Source organism: Mugil cephalus, chromosome 20 (genome assembly GCF_022458985.1).
Source record: "Mugil cephalus isolate CIBA_MC_2020 chromosome 20, CIBA_Mcephalus_1.1, whole genome shotgun sequence".
NCBI classification, from domain to species: Eukaryota; Metazoa; Chordata; class Actinopteri; order Mugiliformes; family Mugilidae; genus Mugil; species Mugil cephalus.
In genome coordinates this window covers 12,885,222-12,907,924 of record NC_061789.1, presented here as the reverse complement: position 1 = coordinate 12,907,924, position 22,703 = coordinate 12,885,222, and the positions used below count along the sequence as shown (strand labels likewise).

General features: G+C 40.6%; 2 protein-coding genes and 2 non-coding genes across 4 annotated transcripts; 2 read left to right on the top strand and 2 right to left on the bottom strand.

The window, feature by feature from the left end:
* Nucleotides 1–407: 407 nt before the first annotated feature.
* gaa (alpha glucosidase) lies at nucleotides 408–11,195 on the bottom strand. The gene is made up of 19 exons (XM_047572128.1): nucleotides 10,318–11,195; nucleotides 9,190–9,341; nucleotides 6,353–6,518; nucleotides 6,036–6,132; nucleotides 5,837–5,956; nucleotides 5,585–5,703; nucleotides 5,024–5,155; nucleotides 4,725–4,835; nucleotides 4,515–4,628; nucleotides 4,322–4,406; nucleotides 3,935–4,052; nucleotides 3,525–3,658; nucleotides 3,223–3,374; nucleotides 2,837–2,985; nucleotides 2,608–2,749; nucleotides 2,351–2,449; nucleotides 1,682–1,846; nucleotides 1,367–1,519; nucleotides 408–1,258 (listed from the first exon to the last, which is right to left on the bottom strand). Exons 1-19 carry the CDS (start codon nucleotides 10,855–10,857, stop codon nucleotides 1,187–1,189), a joined length of 2,820 nt encoding a protein of 939 aa, XP_047428084.1. The 5' UTR covers nucleotides 10,858–11,195; the 3' UTR covers nucleotides 408–1,186.
* Nucleotides 6,925–6,997, top strand: trnar-acg. Its single transcript has one exon. It is a non-coding gene; the product is annotated as a tRNA-Arg (tRNA).
* trnar-acg lies at nucleotides 7,573–7,645 on the top strand. Its single transcript has one exon. It is a non-coding gene; the product is annotated as a tRNA-Arg (tRNA).
* Nucleotides 11,196–12,931: 1,736 nt separating the features above from the next.
* Nucleotides 12,932–21,650, bottom strand: samd9l (sterile alpha motif domain containing 9 like). Its single transcript, XM_047572127.1, is given in 4 exon segments — nucleotides 12,932–14,609; nucleotides 14,612–18,537; nucleotides 19,728–19,790; nucleotides 21,578–21,650. Coding segments are annotated over 3 exon segments (4,608 nt in total). The 5' UTR covers nucleotides 19,732–19,790; nucleotides 21,578–21,650; the 3' UTR covers nucleotides 12,932–13,931.
* Nucleotides 21,651–22,703: the final 1,053 nt, after the last annotated feature.

Here is a 22,703-nt window from a genome sequence, read left to right as displayed (position 1 = left end):
GAGCTGGAGTCAGAGCATCCCCTCACACACGCAGTCTCTGCTGGCTACACATGTCCATTTAAAAACAGTCTTAGATTAGGCAACAATACATTTCTGTCTTCATTAATTAGAAAGCTATCTAAAAAGAAAAGTGCTATTTTCCAAGTCAGAATATTAAATATAAAGCCTGTTCTGCGGGAATCTTCTTACATCAGGAAAAACATCATCTTTTATTCACTGGTGGCATATATCATCTGTAATAGAGGTGGCATGATCATACAAATCCACCAAAACCGGTTCAACTGCTCATTAAAGCAAATACGTGATTATCATATGAACACATACCAGGAATCAGGGCATTCAGGCATGAAGGTCAAGACGATGTGTTGAAGTTGTGAAAAAAAAAAAAAAATGAGCATCAGACTCGGTTAGAGAGGTGAATTTAGCGACTTTTAATGTGGCAAATAAAGGGGAAAAAGCCAGAGGTCAGAGGAGACGATGACTCAAATAACTCCTTGTTACAACCGAGGTACAAAGAGGAGAATTTCTGAACACATCAAGCCTTAAAGAAGATGGGCTACAGCAGCAGAACAACACGTGGAGTACCAGTCCTGTCATACAAGAGCAAAAAATTCAAGACAGTTGGGAAAAACATTACCTGGTCTAATGGGTCCTGATTTTTCTTTAAGATTGGTAGGGTCAGAATTTGGGACAAACAATGTGAAAGCGTGGATCCACCGTGCCTTGTTTCAGCCGTTCAGGCAAGTGGTGCTTGGTGTAATGGTGTGGAGGATATTTTTACATGGCACACTTTGGGCCCCTTGGTACCAACTGAGTCACCAACTCTCAGTATGGACCAAGCTCTCTAAGGAATGTTCCCAGAACTGAATCCAGGGACATTGTTAATTTTTCCTCATTTTTATTTATATTTCAGGAAAAGCACGTATAAACATTTTTTTCAAAAATACAATTAAAAATATTCCTTCAAAAACTATACACTGTACATTCACAAAGAATTAAACATTAATCAGGATTTTGGTAGCAATTAGCAGCAAAAGTGTCCTAGAAATGATGAGCCATGATGTTGCTGCAGTGGCTTAAAGAAGTCTCTAGGTGTCACTGCAGGAAAATGCATCTGTTGTTTTTTTGTTTTTTTCAGCAGCAGTTCAGAAGGCAAGGCTTTCCAGAGGCCTGTGGGTCATAAAATTCAGCGAGAGAGAGCCCACTGGACTGTAAACGCCTCCGACATAGGTAAGGCCAGGTTAGTCACTGTCAGAACCTATGGGAGGGACAGACAAGGACGTTTAGATTGAAACCATATCAAAGAAATAGAAAGAAGGATTAGAAGAAAGTCTCATTCTGGTATTGCAGATGAGGACAAACTCACCTTTGTGTCAGTGCGATATGTAAAGTCACTGACTTTCTCCCCATTTGCTAACACGTAGCGAGGTGGTGAGGGCACTCCGAACACCTGCAGCCACCCCAGCACCAGACCGTCCAGAGCCCCGTTCAACTTCAGAGGGTTACTCACAATCTGGGACTGAAGTAAAGGTAGAGATATTTAGAGACAATTTCTAGATTTTTACCTAAATACGTAATGAAACTGTCACTAAGTCATTCGGACTTCTACGTCGAGTAGAAGCAAACTAATCAACAAATCAGCAGCTTTCCAAATGCAAATACCAACTCATCTCTTCCCTACCTGTCCGGCCATGAAGATAACGTAACAGTAGTTTTGCATCTCAAAGGTGTCCAGACTGTCGCCGTCATCCCAGAACAGGTCACCCCAGGCCCAGCCACCAGCTGACAGCGCCACCGTCAGGAAGAAAGGGTTTGCTCGCGAGGCCGAGGTTGTCAAAGCAGGTACCTTCACAAGAGAAGAGAGACCAGATTATTTAGTTGTTTAACAAAACAACAAAGTGTTGCAGCTAGTTTTCAACTGTAAGGCTTCACTATAGATGAGTTTTAGATTGACAAAACCTGATACGGATTGAAAATGGAGTGTCCTTATATGCAGATGTTCTTGCTTTTATATGTAACAACCCCCGACAAATCCATACCAAACATCAAGTCCATTTTGAATGAATATGGTGAAATAAGACTGAGGAAGAACTAATGCAATAAAACCTGATGTGACATTTGATCAGAGGCAGTCTTGTCCTTAAAAAGTGAAATTTCTTCCACATAGAAAAATAATTCGTAGCAGAAATAGAAAGTAGAGATTTTAACCAAGTATTAGTACTAGCTTTGGCTCTTTCAGTGAGGTATTGTGGGGTTTTATGTTCTATTATAAGTTCTATATTTTCCACTGAATCAAAAATGCTAAACAAACCGAGCTGTATTTTGGGGGTTTTCCAGAGGAGACACTCACCTGCTGGGGGATAATGTGTCCCTCCCTCACATGAACGTTGATAGTGTCCAGAGGGGCTGACAGGAGCAAGTACTGACCCACACTGTAGAAAGGCTGACCCTTCGGTGAGCGAAAAACAAAAGGGGACACGTGTGAACGCCTCAGACGTCTCACTTTAGAGACAAAAATTGATTTAACATGCGATGGGAACCTTGAATTAAGGCTCATGCGTGCCAGTGGTATTGCGAGAGACAGTTGAGTAGGGTCAGATGACTCACGTTGTGCAAGCTGTACCAAGTACTTGGGGGCAGGTACGCGGCCAGCTCTTCTGCCCCTTGCTCCAAAACCGGGCTAATGAGAAGTGAACTGCCCCACAGGAACTGTCTGTCTATAGTCTGGCAGTTAGGATCTGCGGGAAACCTAAGATAGACAGGAATACAAAAAAAAAAAGAATGTATCTAATGAAGTGGACAGTGAGTGTATCAAGTAGAAGAAGAGGACACATACTCCATGAACAGTGGCCTGGCCACAGTGTCGGCAGAAGTGTGAGCGTGGTGGAATAGCGTGTAGAGGAACGGGAGGAGCGAGTAACGAAGGTTCAACGCACTCCGCATGGCTTCCTGGGCCTTCTGCCCGAATACATAGGGCTCCTGAGGCTGAGGGACACAGACAAACAGAAACACACCAATAACGAGAAGAGATAGAGTTACTGCTATTCATAATGCATGCAACAGATGGGCTGCTTGAGACATCCTGAATAAAGAAGCATGCAGCCCACATTTCTGGGTCATGGAGTTTGTGCATATATGTATTTGATTTAACGTACAAGCTAAATAAGGTTTAAGCATTTAGGGTCCTGACAGGTTAACGCATAAACAGTGTTTTTGTCTCACAGCATTGAGCCTGTCGTTGTGGTTTCTCATAAACGGGTAGAAGGCTCCGAGCTGCATCCATCGCACACACAACTCCTCGGTGGTGTCGCCTCCAAAGCCACAGATGTCCGCTCCCACCAGAGGCACCCCGAACAGGCCGAATCGCAGCACCGCTGGGGGGAAACGAGTGAAATCAAAGGTGACGTTTCTTTCATTCTACCACGTGGGGCTCTATCACAAACCAGACATGAAACTCAAGCCGTGCGTTCATGCAGCAATCGCCTGTTTGTTATTATGACTTCTCAGAAATGACATTTCCTCACCAGGAATGGAGAATCGAAGCTGCTCCCAGTCACTCCTGATGTCTCCTGTCCACACTGCAGAGTAGCGTCCGATGCCAGGGAAAGAGGAGCGGGACAGGACAAAGGGTCTCTTCCTGCGTATCTTTATAAGAGCACTGAGGACGGCAACAAACCAAACAGGATGACCAGACAGTACAAAGAACATCCGCATGCTATGCGGTGTTCCACAAGAAATTAACTCTGGCTGGCAGTTCATTTGATTTCACAAGATATGTCCAGAGTTCATCTTTTGGAAAATTTCCATCACAAGGTGCTAAAAATATTTATGACACATGTCAATTCATGCTAAAAGACTGACTGCGTCCTGTAAACCTGATGTCTAGCACTAAATTGTCATTACCGCTGATGATTATGTTGCTGCGTGTCCTAACCTGTGCGTTGCGTAAGCTTCTGTGAGTCCGTACAGATTGTGTAGGTTGTAGTGAATGGAAAGCTTCTGCTGAGCTGACATACAGAGAGTCCCAGAGTTCAGCTGGCCTCCCACCACCTCTGTTGGTACGGCATTCAGAGAGACACACAGGCTGATAATTAATGCAATGCACTGCACGCAAACACAAACACTTTGAGGATCAAGTGTTGACTTGCTGCCTATTAAATCTCATGCACTGACAGGTGTCATGATTACAAGACAGTCAGTGTTATTTACTGTCAGTATGGTTGTAATGTTGTGGCTAATTGGTGTAGATTTATAAGAAAAGTGAAATCAATTAGATTTTCATGCTTTCACTTGCTAGACATGTGTCATCCAGCAAACCTACTGGGTGTGTAGGGCGGGTTCTCGACATCACTGCCAGGACATCCCTCCACTGAGCCCTGGACAAAATTGGCTGGTTCATTCATATCCTGGGTGGAGCATGAGAGGAAAAAAATGATTCATGTGATTTGGAGATACTACCTCAGAGTGTAATCGGTGGTTCAAATAACATGTACTCCGCGTGCGTGCATACTCACAATCCACAAACCATCCACAGGAACTTTAGAATGAAAATCTCTGATGCAGTCCTCCCACCACTGCCTGGTCTCTGGGTTGGTGAAGTCAGGGAAGGCTGTTGGGCCTGGCCAAACCTGTAAAAACAGAATACCAAAAAGGTTAAAAGGCGCATTCCTCACATGACATAGGTATCAAGTATACATCCCCAGAAAAGGGATTCGAGGTCTAACCTTCCCTATCAGGATGTGTCCTGTGGCATTTTTAATAAAGACATCTCGTTTCAGTCCATCATCAAAGGGAGTGTAAGTTCCAGGGAGGCTGGTGCTGCTAATCCCCGGATCCTGAAACCAAGAAAAGTCATAATAAAGTCATAAATGGAAAAAAAAAAAAAAAAAAAGTTTTGCTGCCATCTAGTGGACAAAATGTGTAATGATCGCCCATGCCCATTTAGACAACGATGCAAAACAAAACGTGTTGGATAAATTGAGTCAAACTATTTTAGGGTATTTTAAACTCAGAGATGTCACACCAGTATAAGGATGTACTTCATGCCTCTCTTATGAAACTCCTCCACCATCTCCGGTAGGTCCCCAAATCGCCAGGGGTCAAAGGTGAACACCCTTTGCTTATCTGCATAGTCCAGGTCATTCCACTGCACATCCTGTAAGTGAAAAGGTCAAATAAAAAAAAGCCCAACTGTGTCTAAAAATGAATACTTTAAAGCTATTCATAAATTAATTAATAACACAGCTGCAATTATTATACATGACATAATAATTGTTTGTGGATTTTCACAGTATATTTAGATCCCTTCACACATTTAATTTTAAATGGATAACAATTCAGATTTCATAATCAATTGGTACTAATAATGACTATAAAAAGTATTAAGTCTCTTAAAAGTCTCTATGGTGTCAGGTGTCACTGTAGGAAGCATTTTTTTTTTTTAGACATCACAGCACGTGTTTCTAAATCTACATTTAAATTTCATGGATGAGGATGGAGGTTGGAATACATTTGGATCCAACTGTACGTTCCATAAAGAAAAAGAAAGGAAAGGAAAGAAAATTGTTCTGTGAACTTAATTTACCATGGGAAAGCTGGCATTGTGCATGTGTTGTGCAACCTTCCGAGTTGTATTCGATGTCGTGTAACCCCAGCGACACAGATGAAAGCCTAATGACCAATAGGGGGGCATCATGGGATAGCCTAGGGATAGAAAAATGTCAACCCTAAAACAAAACAAATCCATTCACTTTTTTCCAGCTGATTTTTGATTGGCTGCCTGTTACTACTTTGTTTATATATTACTGAATGTCACCCACACATTCTTAAGACGTACCAATGATCTGGAGGTACTGTCGTATAACACTTTGTGGATCAGGACCCAAGAAAATGAACAGATCCAGGATTCCACCGGTGGACACCCAGGTGAGAGCAGGGGTCGGCTGCAACATCACCTCTACAGAGACAATTGAGAAAAGAATTTGGAATAAAAAGTAACCTACCATGCGTGTTTAATGGAACAGATTGTTCATTACCAATTGCGTTGCTATTAAGAAGGAAAACTCCGTGTGCAAAACCATCCTCTTCCTGTACTATGTAAAATGGGTGGGAGCCATAGAGGTTAGCATTAGCCTATAAAGAAGGACGATAACAAAGAGGTATAAACTTCATTAAGATTGTTCTGCGTGATAAGCATAAATTTAGTCCAAATATTTTTTATAAATTTTGCAATGTGCAATAAAGTAAAAGGAGAGCGTGATTTCGTTTTACGAACATCACAGACACGTCCTATAGAAGGTATTCTTAACCTTCTGGGTAGGAAACCACTGTGAAACCACGGCATTAGACTCACATGAGGTGCCATGTCTCTGTTCCAGAGAGTCAAAGAAGTCCAGTTAAGGTCCAAGCGGAGAGAGGTGTAATGCTCCCCAAGGCCGGACACAAAGGAAGAAGCCAGCGAGGTGGACAGCTGCAAGTACTGGTCGGCAAACAGCAGAGGAGCAACAGTCGTGTTCACACTGAACAGGCAGGGCACAGACAATAAAAATATGCGCAGTTAATGATGATCACGATAAAGTGAAATCATCCTTCAAACGGGGAAAAATTCTTTTTGACACAGAGTAAAGCTTAGATATAGGTCTAGTGACGCAATGGACAACGCTTCTGACTATGCATACAGCAGAGTGGATGCAAATTCCATATGGCATGCGAGAAGCACTTGAGCGTATGCTTTCATTTGCTTGAAAGAAGCTCCCCTGTGTACCTAATGACTCTGCAGTGGTATTGTCCATTTGGATAGCTGCAGGTACTGGTTGACATATGAAGGAGGGGCATAGTGGTGGTTACAATAACAGCAGTGGTGTTCACATGCTGTCACACAAAAGATGTTTTGTTTTTTTTGACACCCAGGAATGTTGGGCTATAGGGCTAGTGGCGCAATGGATAACGCGTCTGACTACGGATCAGAAGATTCTAGGTTCGACTCCTGGCTAGCTCGCAGATCCTTTTAATATAACAAGAAAGGACAGAAGCACAGATGATATTGTGAGGGCACTGAGGTCCATGTAGCAGCAAGAAGCACTGGAGCGTATTCCTGCACTTTGTTGAAAGAAACTCTCTTGTGTACTTAGACTCTGTACACAAGAGCGACAGCTGCAGCTACTGGCCAGGAAACAGCAGAGGGGCGACACAAGGTACATATCATCACATGATCTCACATGTTCATACACAGTACATGGAACAGAAGGTGTTTTTGTGTGACCTAAGAAGACATAGATTAAGGGCTTGTGGTGCAATGGACAACACAGCCCAATTGACAAAAAACACAGTGGTGTTCATACGATCTCAGACACTGGTGTCAAACACAAGGCATAAGACAAACACAATTGTTTCGCCACCTAGGAGACGTAGGACAAAAGATGATTTTTTTTTTGCCACCTAAGAAGACCTAGATAAAGTACTAATTGACTAAACTGACAAACAGCAGAGGGGCAACAGTAGTGTTCACGTGCTCGCACACAAAAGATTATTATTTTTTTAATTTTTTAATTTTTTTTTAACTTGTAATCTATAGGGCTAGTGGCGCAATGGATAACGCGTCTGACTACGGATCAGAAGATTCTAGGTTCGACTCCTGGCTAGCTCGCATATCCCTTTAATATAACAAGAAAACATAGAAGAACAAATATAATGTGAGGTCCATTTGGCAGGCAAGAAGCACTTGAGTGTATTCCTGTATTTTCTTGAAAGAAACTCTCTTGTGTATTTAGACTCTGCAGTGGCAACACCGTTTTGGACAGCTGCAGGTACTGGCCGGGAAACAGCAGAGGGGAAACAGTGGTGTTTGCCCCATTTCGCATGAAATGTAGGGCATAGGACAAAATATGATATTTTCTGCCACCTAAAAAACACAGAGCATAGAACAAAAGATGACCCAACCCTAAGAAGACCTAGATAAAGGGCTAGTGGCTGAAAGCGACATAAGTGACAAACAGCAGGGGGCCAACGTGCCCTCACACACAAAAAAAAGTTTTTTTTTGTCATCTATGATGCCACAGACATAGGGCTAGTGGCGCAATGGATAACGCGTCTGACTACGGATCAGAAAATTCTAGGTTCGACTCTTGGCTAGCTCGCAGTTCCTTTTAATATAACAAGATAACATAGAAGAACAAATGATATTATGGACATTGAGGTCCATTTGACAGGCAAGAAGCACTGGAGCGTATTCCTGCATTTTCTTGAAAGAAACTCTCTTGTGGACTTGGACTCTGTAGTGGCAACACCATTTGGACAGCTACCACCTAGGAAGACCTAGATCATGGGGGTCGGAAAATCTTTGGTTGCTTAGACTTTTCCCCCAGAAATTTAAATATCTTTAAATACACATTAACATGAAACCAACATATTTTAATAAAGGAATAAATGGAGGCAGAAAATGTTATCTTTCCTTCAGCACTTCACTCATTCGCCGATACAGAAGTTGCCTCAACAGCGCAATGTTTCACACAGAACACCACACTAACCAAGACCTGTCAATCTAAGCCTCCTGTACACAGTAGGACCCGCCCCTATTGCTGCTGAGCCAATCACAAGGCCGCATATTACACGTTGACTCTGTCAGGTTCCCCGCATTTGGCCGAGAGCCTACTCAGTCCCCAGGTAAAGTCCCAGATGCACGCTGCTATATTTATGTCCGGTATATTTATGTTCACAGCAGTTGGCCACCCTACTGTTGCATGTTCAAAATAAAAAAATTAAGACTTGAGTCTGTGCATTATTTGAATAGCTAATATTGAATGCAAATTGATAATATGTTGTATATTTGTAACTAGCGCTAGGCCGAGTTTAATACAGAACACATATAGTTGGTAGAGCATTCTTACTTAGGCTCTCATCAGTTTGGGGGTCCTTGGCCTGAAAAACATTGAAGAACCTGACCTGGATATAGGGCTAGTGCTCAATGAATAATGTGTCCGACCACAGATCAGAAGACTCCATGCTAGCTTGCAAAGTTTTTTAATATAATAACATAGCCTGTATTTATGAACTTCAATTTATGCAACCATTCGTGTAAAAATATAGGATACAAGAATATGTAATTCAAATTGTTAAAACTTAAAACTGTTTTACAGATGATAACTCTGTTGATATAATGCACTGTGAAAAAACCTACACAGAACTACTCACATCACCCTGCCATTGGATTTTCGGCGCACTATGAAGCCAAATGGGTTAGACTGGTATTCAGTGGTATAGAGGACGTCCTGTGTGTCGACTTTGCTCTGAGGAATGCCACCTGGGAGAGGAACTTCATATCGCTGCGATGTTGGGTCCTTCAACTGGAGAAAAAACAAACATGATTTTTTTAAGCAGCACAACCAAGGAAACAATATAGAATAGTAGAATATCGCCGAATAAGTGGAAACTAAGGCCTTTCTATTGTAACAGTCCTGTACTAAATCTTAGTAATGTGATGGTTAAGCATTGGTTTAATATCACAGCGTTTGATTCCACTGTGTTATAATTTTGTAGGCTGTGGTTTGTAGTACTATTGGATTGTATTGCGTTGTATTGACATTAGTGCAACATTATTCTAGCTTGACAACCCCAGTTGTTGTAGTTTAACAGCACCATGCGTGTTGAATTACCACATTTGTTAGGCTGTTTCAACGTAACCTGAGTCATGAAGGGGGGTTTAGTCCAAGATAGTTATATTATTATATATATTAGAATGCATTTGTTTTCTCTAATGTTGGGAAGTCAGAGTAAACTACTGTCCCATATGGGCTTAGAAAACCACCACAACCATTCATTCCTAACATTATGGCCACTATCCTAATATTGTGTAGGCCTCTCATGTGCCTACTTAACCAGTTAGAGAAACTGCAGGCCAGGTTCATGCCTTGTGCTGTTTTTCATGTTTTTTGAGTTGCTCCTAAACCGTTTTTGTGCGTGTGTCTGTGTCAGGCTGCATTCTGCTGAGGATGGCTGCTGCTATCATTGAGTGTCATTGATTTGCTATGGTGTGGGGCTGCCTGATCTGGTCTAGGTGGGTGGTACATGTCTAAATAACATCCACCCGAATGGCAGGTCCAAAGGTTTCCCAGCATAAACATTGTATTCTCACAAGATGGTCAAAATTCTTCTCCTGTCAACGGTCATAATGTTCTGCTTGATCAATTTGTGACCCAGATTGACAGTGCTGCATATACATTTTCAAATGTAAATCAATTTTCTATACTTGACAATCCACTAAGAACTGCTTACAGGTTTTCCTTCATCAAATCATAGTAAAACACAGTTTGGGATACTCACAGTGAAGTGCAGGCAGCCTCTTGCCTCTTCTATGACTTCTAGGCTTAATGTGGAGATATCTCTGGGTAGATATGAGGGGCTGGCACGAGTCAGGGTGGCAGCCTGGCCCCGTGCGGTAGGTGTCAGAGGACCCATTTTATAACCAGGGTACAAACGTGGGTAGAAGCACCAAGGGGGTCCTGTAGAGTCATTCAGAGGAGAATAGCAGCATCCCCTCTCCTCACACTCCCCCTGGCTGAGAACCCTGTCCCTGGCACAATCAAACCTACTCTCTACAGCCATGGTGCATTCACTAACCCTGGGAACAACAGCCTTTTGGTATTTTTTTGTGTGGCTGACGCTCCTCGAATCGTTCTGTGGTTTAGGTGGATTAGAAACACGTGTATGAAAAAGTTCGTGAGCCCTGTTAACATTTTGTTCATCGCGAACTGACATAACCAGTCTGTCTGCGTGGCTGGACAAGTGGTTGATATATAAACACGCCAACAAGGAAAAGCCAATGAGCAGCCCAGCTACAGGGAAGTTAGACGACAGTCCCATGATGCGCTACCGAGACGAGAGCTTTGTGTCCTGCGACACACGCCCTTTAGGCTACTTCGAACAATGAAAATACTCAATGATAGTTGCAGCTACTTTTGTAGTTAGCAATGCACTTTAGCACAGGTGTGGGGCTAACTGTTCTTCAAAAACAAGTTACGAACTGTGCCAGTAAACAATTAGGTACTGTTACACAGCAGTGTAATAAGTTCGTTGAAATGTCTGCCGTAAATTAACCGCTAATAACAATAACAGGCCTGTTGAGGAAGGAAGACGAGACTATTAGACCCATGAAGAAAACACACAGGATAACGCCGAATATAGTGAAAGTACATGGGGACATACGGAAGCCGAGAGTTTCCGTGCTTGCAGTGTATTTTAATACGACCGCGTCTTCTCGCGATAACGAAATAAATGTCTCGGTATGGTGGTCACTGTTCAAAAGTCCGTTCATCTGTGGTGTAGATCTGTCATCTGACGCACGTTTACACCATTGAGTGTATGTAGTAACTTGGCTTTTTATTAGTACACTTGTGAATGCAAATATAATGTCATTATATTACGGTATTATATTATTTTCTTAACATTTGCAGTGTTGTTGATTTGTTCTGAAGCTGTCACACATCCCATTATTTTGTCAACCCCATTTTAGTCAGTGGCGTAGGCTAAATTACCACCTTTATTTCGCAGTTTCCGTATAAACTGATCACAATAGCAGGGCGCTTTAGAGCAGGGCTGTTATATTTGAATGCATTCATTATAACTAGTGTACCTAATAAACTGGCAAGTGAGTGTACAGTTTTGCCCTCTTCAACAGCAGTGGCGATCCTAAACTTTATGGGGGCCCATGGCAAAGAAGATCATCAAGACCACCCCAAGTCAGATATGCTCTATCAATTGTCATAAGTTATAAGAAATAATAAATAACTCCATGTAGACACTCCTTTCTTGCTGATTAGAGTTTGCAGTTGTTCCATCATCTGCCATTTCTTCCGTATGTAAAAAGCAACAAATACCTACTGAGAAAAACAAAACAGCCACCTTCTTTCTGTTATGCATTTTCTTTCCCACCTAATCTAATTCTGTAATTAACAAACATGTATAATGTCCCTTAACATGAACACCAATAGATTAAGATTACACATTTAAAACTGCAACCAAGCTAAAATAGCTAATATTTTGGGGAACTTTAGCTGATACGATTGCCCAAGCTATTGTTTATCAATAGAACTTAACTTAACCGATTAGGATTTTAAAACTAGTTAAATCATATTTTGTGATGTTTGGTCTACAAATGCAGAAATAAAAAGGGTGAACAAATAAATACCGTAAGAAGATGCCGTTGCTTTCTTTTCCTGAACAGAAGCTGTATTTGGCAGGCTGGTAGTCCTAGAAGCTCCTCTCCTGTTGCTTGAATCCCCAGTTTTAATAAAATTAAAGATTGCACAGCCAAAACTAGTGACATAACACACTTATGTCGATAGATTTTCATAATTTCTAACTATGGATCATATTTTATTCATACACTGGTGCAGAAGAATCCATTTGCTGATATAACTTGAGAAAGTCCTAACTCTTAATATGTCGCAATTGCATGTATTGCAGAAATGTTACCAAGTACCATTATTTATTTGAGAAGTCAACTAACTTTACATGGACACGCTTATGGGTTGATTTGCTCTGTTGATTAGCTCTAAATAATCTAGTAGGTATTAATGTGATGTAGATTAAGAGTCAACTTAAAAAAAAAAAAAAAAAAGAAATAAAAAAGCGATGGTGATGCGCTCGAAATCATTATCCTTATTCCAGAAACCTTTTTTGAAAAATATCACCTGACCTCATTTTTATTTGACTGTTAATGCTACACACATGCAATGAGATTATTTTAAATCCTAACAAATTTTCTTTGCAAAGCTCTTTTATTAAAAGCCAGATGTCCAGTAGTGGTTTGTGATCATCTTTCAGTTAACATGCCTGTCTTAAACAGGTGTCAATTGTATTATTCATTCTGTTTTACAAATACATCTTAATTAAACACCATTAAGTACCATTAAAATAAAAAATGCTCACACTCACATTGCATTATATCCAATTTTATTATCAGACGTGTATATCAATGAGTCACAAAAGTTTGTGTAAACTATCTAAATATCAACACAGCTCTTATTCTAAAACATTTGTTCTGTTACGCATCAAATTGCATTTGCTGGCCCTTTGTGGTAAACATTGCTCGTGTGCTCTTAATACATTATTGTCAAAACATTGATACAATTGCAGTGTTGTTGTTTTTTTAATTCTGTTGTTTCCTTTTCTTGAAAATGCAAGAGTAACTACCAACTTCCAAGATCTACTAGAAACCCTGACATTTAATATGTGTTCACACGTGGAGCTAAAATTCCTTTTCTGTGATGAGATCACAAGTGAACATTTGTTACAGATGCTGACAGAGCATATATTAGGTTCTAAGTGCTCACATTTAAGATCTACATTCTTGTTGTGTAGCTGGAGGATGTGGTTTAGCAGTCTTCACTTCCTGGAACTTAACAAACACCCAAGCACAAATCACTAGTGGCACATCCCTTCTGATGCCAGGTGTTAACTGCTGCCCATCTAAGGTAGATTTACAAATAGTCTCAAAATAAAATCCTTGTAGGTACATGTCTAAATAAAATAAAATAAAGTAAAATAAAATAAAAAACAGTGACTTACATGTTTCTATTTGTGAAGCACTAAATTGTTGAGTAACACAAGTTATGTTTACATTGTTATTATTTCTTGAATTGTAAAACATTTCATAGTCCAGGTTAGACGCGTTCATATGCACACTCATGATTAATGCTTGTGACTTTTTGCATGACCTCAAATCCATATAGTAGAGAAATAACTGGCAAACTGTTAATAATAAATCATCTTGCAAAAGAATGCAGCATTTCAAGTATCATGTAGTTCAAATATTATACAAATGGCAAAGTAACATAAGACTTGTGTATTTATAGATGATGCTTATAATCCCATCTTGTAATAAAGTGGGCACTAGGCCCTCACTTCAGCAAATTCAGTCATGGTTCAAAGGTGGACTACTTTTTCACAACGATGTTGCAGGCAACAGGACCTCTAAAGGTGAACCCCAAGTAGAAGGACACATTTTCGTTACTGTGAGGCACTGAGGGAACATAGAGAGGCAGGATGCTGAACTTCTTCTTCTGTGGACCTTCGAGGTACACCACTCTGTCTTCAGTCCATCCTGACACAAGTTTGAGCATCTCTGCAATCTCAGGCATTTTCCATGCCTCACCACTAAACCACTTCATGCGTTTCTCAGAGACAGAAAACCCCTTTGTGACTTTTTCAAACTTTCTCTTGTGGACAAATTTATCCAATCCGTTCCCATTTCCAAGAAAGAAATGGGTGTAAATCCTTCTTTTCCGCTGAGGAATGTCTTTCATCTTGGTCCAGTAGCCTTTATCCAAGTGTTCAACAGCAGACTGGACAATTTCATATTTGGTTTCTTTTTCCTGGTCTGTGTCATGATCTTCTGGCCAGAATAGCAGGGTAAGCAGGAACAAAGCACTTGGCAAACATTTCCTTTTATCAGATGGAAACTGATGGCCAAGTGTCTGTAGCTCTTTCAGTGGAGCTACCTTTAGATTTTGTGGTGACAGGCAATTCAGAGAGATGTGGGCCACTATGTAATTGACAATATCCCGTTGACCAAATCTGGCCTTTATTGGATTGCTGGGATAGAGCGAAAGGATAGCTTCTCCAGTAGACGTACTGCATCCTTTTGGTCAGTTAACTTGGAGAAGATGGATGTTATGTTACCTCCACCAAGATTATAGATGATCATGCGTTTTTGGAAAGGAGTAAGATTGGCTGGGACTGGTTGCCCACGACGTAGAAGACTAGAATGGGCTTCACCAAAGTACTTTCCATAGTCCGAAAATTTCTTTGCCAACCATGTCAATGGATGACCTATCTTCTCTTCAGGACTTTCAGGAGTCTCTTCTTCATCTGCATCAATGTCTGTCTGAAAGTAACTGAGGTCTTCTGAGATCCATTCCAAGGCATCTTGCATTGTCTTATGAAGTTTTTTCAGACGGCCATGGAACGGTTCCCACACATCTTCAATTTCCTCTGGAATGTAGTTTGTTAGCAGGTACTTCATGCATTCTGAATGGCCACTGGTTCCTTTTGCAAACACTTGCAATGAAGAGATCAGTTTGAGCAAGCTGCACCCAACTTCAACTTCAGAAAAAAATCCTGAACAGTTAACATTTTCCATTTCAGCTTCAGCTGCTCTCTCACATTCTTGAAAACACTCAAGGGCTTTCAGTGCAGTTTCCACAGCATCCGCTGTAGTTTGGGCTGTCTTTGAGATATTATCATGATCAAACGCTTTGCATTTCGCTTGGAACCATTTTCTGTACACCTGCCCTTTTGTGTCAAGTATGTATGAGTTGTTGGGTAGCAGCTTCACTGCTGTCTCTGCCCAGAGTTTTGCATCTTCAAACTTTTCGTAAGTATAATGAAGACGCGCAAGCTGCTGTGCAAAGAATGGATCTTGATGGAAACGCTGGAACGCTTCCTTGAGTAACTCAATTGCTTTGTCTGGGCTTTCCTCGTTATCACGAACATGCTCAATCAGAGGAGAGAAAAGACTGTCATATTTGTCTCCTTTGCTTATTCTGGATCGCCTTATGAAAAGTTGTCTCAAAAACGACAGATAGTCATCTCTTCCAAATCTGTGCTCAAAAAGAACATCCTGGCAGAGCAAATCCATTGCCAGACTGCTATGGGTCTGTCGGGGACCCATAAGTTGTTGTAGAATTTCTTTTGCAACAAGTGGATGGATGATTCTGACTGAGTCGATGTGCGTCCTATCATCTTTAAGATGCAAGAAGACAAGTTTAGCCTGATCACTGAGGGATCTCTCAAATACCTGCTTGTGAACCTTCTCCAAGTGAATGGTTAAGGCAAGCAAAGCTTCACAATGGGACTGAGAGATGAAAGAGTTTTGAACATATGTGTTGAGCAATGCCACATAATGAATGAGGCGAGTGGTAACAGAGCGACGCTCAATGTCTTGAAGCAAGTGTTTCACAAACTGCCGAACATAATCCACGTTGAACCCTTCACTCATCAAAACAAATGTCAGGATAAATTCAGGCTCGTATCGTTCCTCAAGTACCTGTCGTTTTCCAGCAAAACTTCTCTTCTCTTGAGCGGACAGTTTGTGAGTGACAGATACATTCTGCAACGGAGACTCTTTGCATTTCCTCTCTGGATCGTGGGAACGTCTGCAACTCAACAAAATGAAACATAGTGTTCCGATCTGGATTTGTTTGATGTTAATGGCAACCTCTAGTTCATTTCTTAGATCTTCTAGATATTCTTTGTCTGAGTCTTCCATGAGGAGCAGGACAGGAAGACATCTCTGATGATCTTTTTCTTCATATTCTCTTAGTTGAATTGCATGTTGTGCAACAACAGCAACTGAGTATGAAGGCTTCACAACTGCACACCTTAGATCTTTCCTGTTGTTCCATAGCACCTGTCTTGCCACAGTGCTTCCACCACTTCCTGGGTGATGATAGATGTTTATCCTATGCACCGGAATCTGGTCAGCATTATGTTTCAAGGCATCGTTAAGGAGTTGAGAAGCATCATGATAAGCATCTCTTTCAATGACCTTTCCAACATACTTGTGCTCAGCCAGCCAGAAATTCAACCAGGTCACTCTCCCACCTTGGTAGAAATGCTGCTCAATCTTTTCTTTCTCCTCATCAATGACATCTTTGCTTGTTTCATCACAATGATCAACTGTCAGTATTTCCAGAGAGCACATTTGTTCCTCTACATGTGTTTCAAGAAGGCACGTCCCTTTTACAAAGACTGGTAAGTGTTTGGCACATATTTTTGCATGTTGCACACGCTGCAGAGTTGAATTAATGTGACTCATTTTCATCCCAACAACGCTGCAGTTATTTACTGATTCTTTGCCACATGAACCCTCTGCAAAGCTTTGCCATTTCTGGAAGTTTGTCTCTGATTCACAGATGCAGATGATGTCTTCATGGCCTTCCATGTCTGTGAAAAACTCATAAAAGGTGTGCAAGAGTGGTTTCTCAACTGGTGATGTGAGAAGGAAAATGACCTGGAATGTTCCTTTTGGCAAGATTTGCTTACATATCAAAGACACAGATTCCCGAAGCAAAGTCATTTTTGTCTTGATCCAAGTCATTTCATCACATGGAGTTTCATTTCCTTTGAAGTCAGAACGGCCATTACAAAAGATCCAACTAGTCTGATCGAACAGATGCAAGTTAGCTGTGAATTCTTTGATGCTCATGCCACTGGATATCCTATAGCTCTGCAAAAAATGCATGTTTGCAGCATGATGCTGAACATATGTACTGCAAAGGCCTGATACCTTTGAATCCGGATCAAAGTCAAACACACAGAACAAGTTTGTGTTAAGTAGCCAATCAATGTTGCAAAGGTCATCGGGTTTGATTTTGTTTGTGACCAGTATGAACCATTTTTCCTTTTCGATGAATTTCTTTCCACTGGTCATTAGCATTGTGAGTTTTCTTCCAAGGTCTTGACAGTTCTCAGGAGCACAGAGGAACTGACTTTTCTCAGCTTCTTCTCTTTGAGCATCCCGATCTTTGACCCTCTGGTAAAACTCACTCAAGTCTTTGTCGATCACTGGCTCTGTTTTGGAACCCACTCTTCTCAGAATCGTTTCTTTCTCAAATTCTATCTTGTTAGTTGACTCTTTGAAGTTTGGCAGCCGTACTGCGTACACTTTGTTCTTAACGATGTTTATCAAAGGCACAATGTCAACCTCGATCACAAATGTCTTTTCTGTACTTTTCCTGTCCATGACCTCAATGAACCTCGGTGGTCTCACACACTGACGTACATGTTCCTTGTCGGAGGAGAAACTCCGTTCAATGTAGTCCAAAGCATCGACATAAATGTCCTTCTCTTCTACAGGGATCCCGATTACCTCCCCATGCACATATCCTGCATCACCCTTGCTGTCCATCACTCCAAAGTGTATTGTGCCATTTGATCTGATATTCATGCAGCCAGCTGCAAACTTAAGAACCTCTCTGGCAAACTTAACTTGGAGTCTAGTGTGGTCCAATGCAGCGGCTATAGCAAAAGACTTATATTCATGGCATGGAGATATCAAATTAAAAGCACCTGACTCAGGTTGTAGAACATTGTGCTTTATATAAATGAAATCAATCCCTTCTTGATCGAATGGTCGTGGTTTGCAGTCATCGTGAGCAGGTTGTTTCTCCTCACAGACATCTCGACCTTTCACTGGACTTTGCACTGATGGACCTTCAGTTACTGTAGAAAGACACTGAGCTGACTTCTGATTATTTTTCTCCAACTCATTCGTTTTGCCAGTGGTGGCCTTTTTCTTCTCCTGGACTCTTTGCTTTGAGTTGATGAGCTCATCTCGTTTTTGAATAATCAAATGAGCAGGCCCAGATTTCATGCAAATCTTTGATTTTAGGAAGTCCTCATCCAATGTTAGGAGAACTTGTCCATCTACTTCTTCTTCACTGAGCTTTTCTACGTACGGTTCCTTCACTCCGATTGATCTTAGCCATGTGCTTACTTGAGATTCTGTCCAGTTTTTTGGTGACTCATTAAAGTTGTCAGCTGAACAGTGAAAAGAGACAAAAAATATTACATTACATTACAAATAACATATTTAAAGAAATACAGACGATTGGCAGGAGCACAGTCATGCCAACAGGTGTTTTTTTTTCATGTCATGTGGAAGAAGACGTTTCCAAGGCCTGCTTTACATTCTTCTTCAAAGACACCCATGGTTTCAGTTGGGTCGTAGACAGAGCCTGATTATGATGGCTTGATCATAGCTAGCCCTTCACAAGACTGGTTATACATTATGTAGCCACTGCTGCCATAACGCATTATGTTATGGCAGCTGTAGCTAGCTAATGCTAACATTATAGGCACCTTTTCCAATTATGATGGGGTGACCAGATTTCCTAAATGAAGTCCGGGGACATTCACAGCTCGGTTATGATTAAATGAAGAAACAGGGACAATTATGATTTAATTTATTTGGACATATTTATTCATATTTAAAGTGCTATGACTTTGACTGCACGGAACATTTTTTCCTAAAAAATAAAATGCTAATATCAGGGACATTTTCTGAGACAGCTTTAGCCAGAAACAGATTATCCAAAACGGGGACTGTTCTCAGGAACTCAGGGAGACCGGACAGTCAGGTGAATACGTCCGTTAGAACAAGGTATGGGTTGGTAGCTAACCCTGCTATCGCTATCTTCTCCAAATATTATTTTTTGTGCCATCCTACAAGGTGACTCACTTCACATGACAACTGCACGACAATATTCTGACTATTGGTAGCGTTAAATTTAAAATAGAATAGCTACATATCAATCACAATATTTTGCTTGTTTTTTGTTGATGGTTTTAGAATTTCCCGATCCATCTACTACTTTCTGCCGTACATCATGGCGCCGTCTCCCTCCACACGTGATAATTGTGACGCGTCTACAAAGGGTCAATACTGCAGATAGTCGCCAGGGGGAGCTCTACTTGCTTTGGCTTCACTTAGGAGGAGCTTTTCCACTGTCCATATTTATACAGTCTATGGTCAAAACAGAGGTTAAACAACTACTTAGATGTTTTATTCCTATCAAATCCATGTTCAGTAAGACCCAAACTATGTAAAAGTGTAAAAGTACTCAATTATCCATATCAGTGAAGGGTAATTACAATCACCAGTTGCTAACAGTTATTGGTAGATCTTTATTTATTTATTTTTTAAATAACCAACTTATCATTAAACTCACCCATGGTTTTTGTCCTTTTGTCACATCACCACCTTTGTTGTTAATTATCATCACCTCCGTCTGCAAAAGACATTTACATTGATCATCAGTTATCTTGCTAACTTATTTATGTTATCAAACATTATGATGACAGTCTGAAACTATAAACAGTTCTGCTCTACTGAAAAAAAAGCCTTCTACATTTTACATTCCATTTGCATATGAAAATTACTCACTGTATAGTTGAAATGGGCAATTAATATCAATATGTCAGAGGCAATATGAACACAAACTGTGGGTCATAGGGACATTATACACTTAAAATTATACACCTTAAGTCACTGTCTGTAGAAACTAAAGACCAAGTCCGAAACCTTGGCGTGCTGATAGACTCAGATCTGACCTTCAACGGTCATATCAAATCAGTCCCCGAAACAGCCTTTTATCAACTTAAGAACATATCCAGAATTAAAGGCTTTATGTCCCAAACAGATCAGGAGAAGCTGATTCACGTCTTCATCTCCAATAGACCTCGACTACTGTAACGGTCTTCTGACTGGACTCCCCCCAAAAAGTATCAAACAGCTGCAGCTCATTCAGAATTCTCCAATTCAAGTTTTAACCAGAATAAAGAGATCAGAGCATATCATCCCAGTTCTCAAGTCTTTACATTGGCTCCCCGTCAGCTACAGAATAGATTGTAAAGTTATGCTACAGGTTTACAAATCACTGAATAATTTAGGTCCAGAACACATGAATGACATTAACAGAGTATAAACCCAGTAGAGAGATCTACTGACTCAGGCCAGATAGTAGAGCACAGAGTTCGGACCAGACATGGTGAAGCAGCATTTAACTGTTATGCTGCACACAACTGGAACAAACTACCAGAACTCAAATCAGCCCCAGCTTTAAGCACCTTTAAATCCAGGTTAAAAACATCCCTGTTTTCATGTGCTTATGGCTGAGCTGTTTTAAATCATTTTAAATCATAATCTTGGATCTGCACTTTAAGTCCTCTTAATTGTTTTAATGCATGTATGCATGAATGTGTGTGTGTGTGTATACATTATTTCTTATACTTTTTTCTTTGTTACATTTTCTGTTTTATGCTGCTGTTTTTAAATACTTTATCTTTATGTAAAACACATTGAGTTGCCTCTTGGTATGAAATGTGCTAGAAAAATAAAAGTGCCTTGCCTTGCCTTTTGTCAAAGGAAAACACCTACCCTGCCCTGCTTCAGAAACTGTCTGCATGAGCCTGTTTCAGTTACTCACATAGAGAAAACTTCAATTTACTTAAAACGTCAACATAAATGGGAAGAATCTTGGGGTCCCTTAATTAACTACCTGGATTCAATATGATTTTTTTTTTTTTTTTTTTTTTGTTTGTTTGTTTGTAGTTACATCACATTTTGCCTTAGGTGTTTTGGTTACTATGAATACTTTTTTAATGACATTTAGGTTTTCCCCATCTAGTTTTGTCATGTGGTGGTGTCTGTGTGTGTGAGACTGTGAGGAATGGTGATCCCTTTGATTTGTGGGAAAAATTCTAATAATAATATAAGAAAACAGCTTCCAGGAACCAAAAAGTCTCCCATGACTAAGGAGAAACGTGTGGTTCTCAGTGGAACTTATTATTTCTAAGGCATAGCCATGAGATTATATTTAATATTAAAATATAGATTACACAGCATGCAGGTTGGGGACTTCACAAAAACATAAAGAGGCTCACCTTCAACTTCTGTCATATGTTATGTAAGCCTGCAATGCTATACATCAACAGGCTATATGCAGCACATAGCGATCTCTAACCATGACTAAGGCAAAATCAAATCAAAACGCAATATTGTTTAAAAAAGGTTATCCTTGTTCTTACCTTGTTACCTTGTTCAAGGTTGCGCTCGAGACTGTAGATAGGCGGTATACTCGTTATCTGCCGCTGGGATCATGTGTCTCAGTTTTCCACTCCGTTCCTGACAGTACTGCGCATGCTCAGTTCATAAAGTTTCGTTTTCGAGGAAACGCTTGGAAAAATTACAGGAGGGGAGTAGTACATACAGTCACTGGGCCCCATGAAAAAAAAACCCATCACATTAGGAATCCTTCCACCCAATCATAGATGAAATTCTCTTAACATTAAGCAAAGTTAAATGTAAATAAATTCTAAATAAATTAAGATAATCACCCAAACATAATGAAAACAGCATTTGAAAAATTGATGAATACACAGTCACTCGGCATAAAGATTATGAGAGGGTCATTTCATACTTAAAATTCCAACAAACAATTCACTTTATTTAGTTGCTCAAATTCCTCAGACACCTGTTCAACAACCAGTTGATCTGAACCTGTGATCACTTTTTTATTTTATTTTATTTATTTATGATAAATGTCTAACATTTACTTTTATCTGTTTTAGGTCCTCGCCATCTCCTGTTGCTAAAAGCCCCAAAAGCAGCTGTGGACAAACTATTAGTTGCACTTCGTCAGAAACAGACATACACATAGACATATATATACCTAGACGCCGCATTGAGCGCTGAATCGTACGTCAACGTTGCCGCCATCTTGGGTGTGGCAAAGTGGAGCGATCGGAGAAGATTCCTCATTCATTTTCATGTGTAAGTGTACCAACCGGTTTACAGTACAAACCAGACCTCACGGCATTACCCTTCCCATGTATGCATGAAAAGGGATTTTAGTGGGTGGAAATGTTGGTAGTTGTAGTTGATTTTGTTTAAATATGCCAATTCGGGATGTTAGGGGTTGTCGTTTGGACGGTTGCGCAAATCTAGCTAACGACTGTTAACGTTGGTTGTCACGTTGCTAATATGTATGAATATTATTATTATCCGGGTAACTTCAGCCAGATAGTTCCAGGTTGTCTTCCGACATCTGATTGGTGCCGTGCGTTGTGTCTCCAAGCACATCAGGAAATGTGGGAGGATGAGACTGTGTCCCTGTCTGCTTTTGAGATGTCCTCTTCTCCAGCAG

Coding starts and splice junctions, on each gene's coding strand:
- gaa (XM_047572128.1), bottom strand. CDS start 10,857: ATGGGACTGTCGTCTAACTTCCCTGTAGCTGGGCTGCTCATTGGCTTT. Junction 4,836..5,023: donor TGAAGTACATCCTTATACTG/GTGTGACATCTC, acceptor TCTTGGTTTCAG/GATCCGGGGATTAGCAGCAC. Junction 2,986..3,222: donor ACAACGACAGGCTCAATGCT/GTGAGACAAAAA, acceptor TGTGTCCCTCAG/CCTCAGGAGCCCTATGTATT.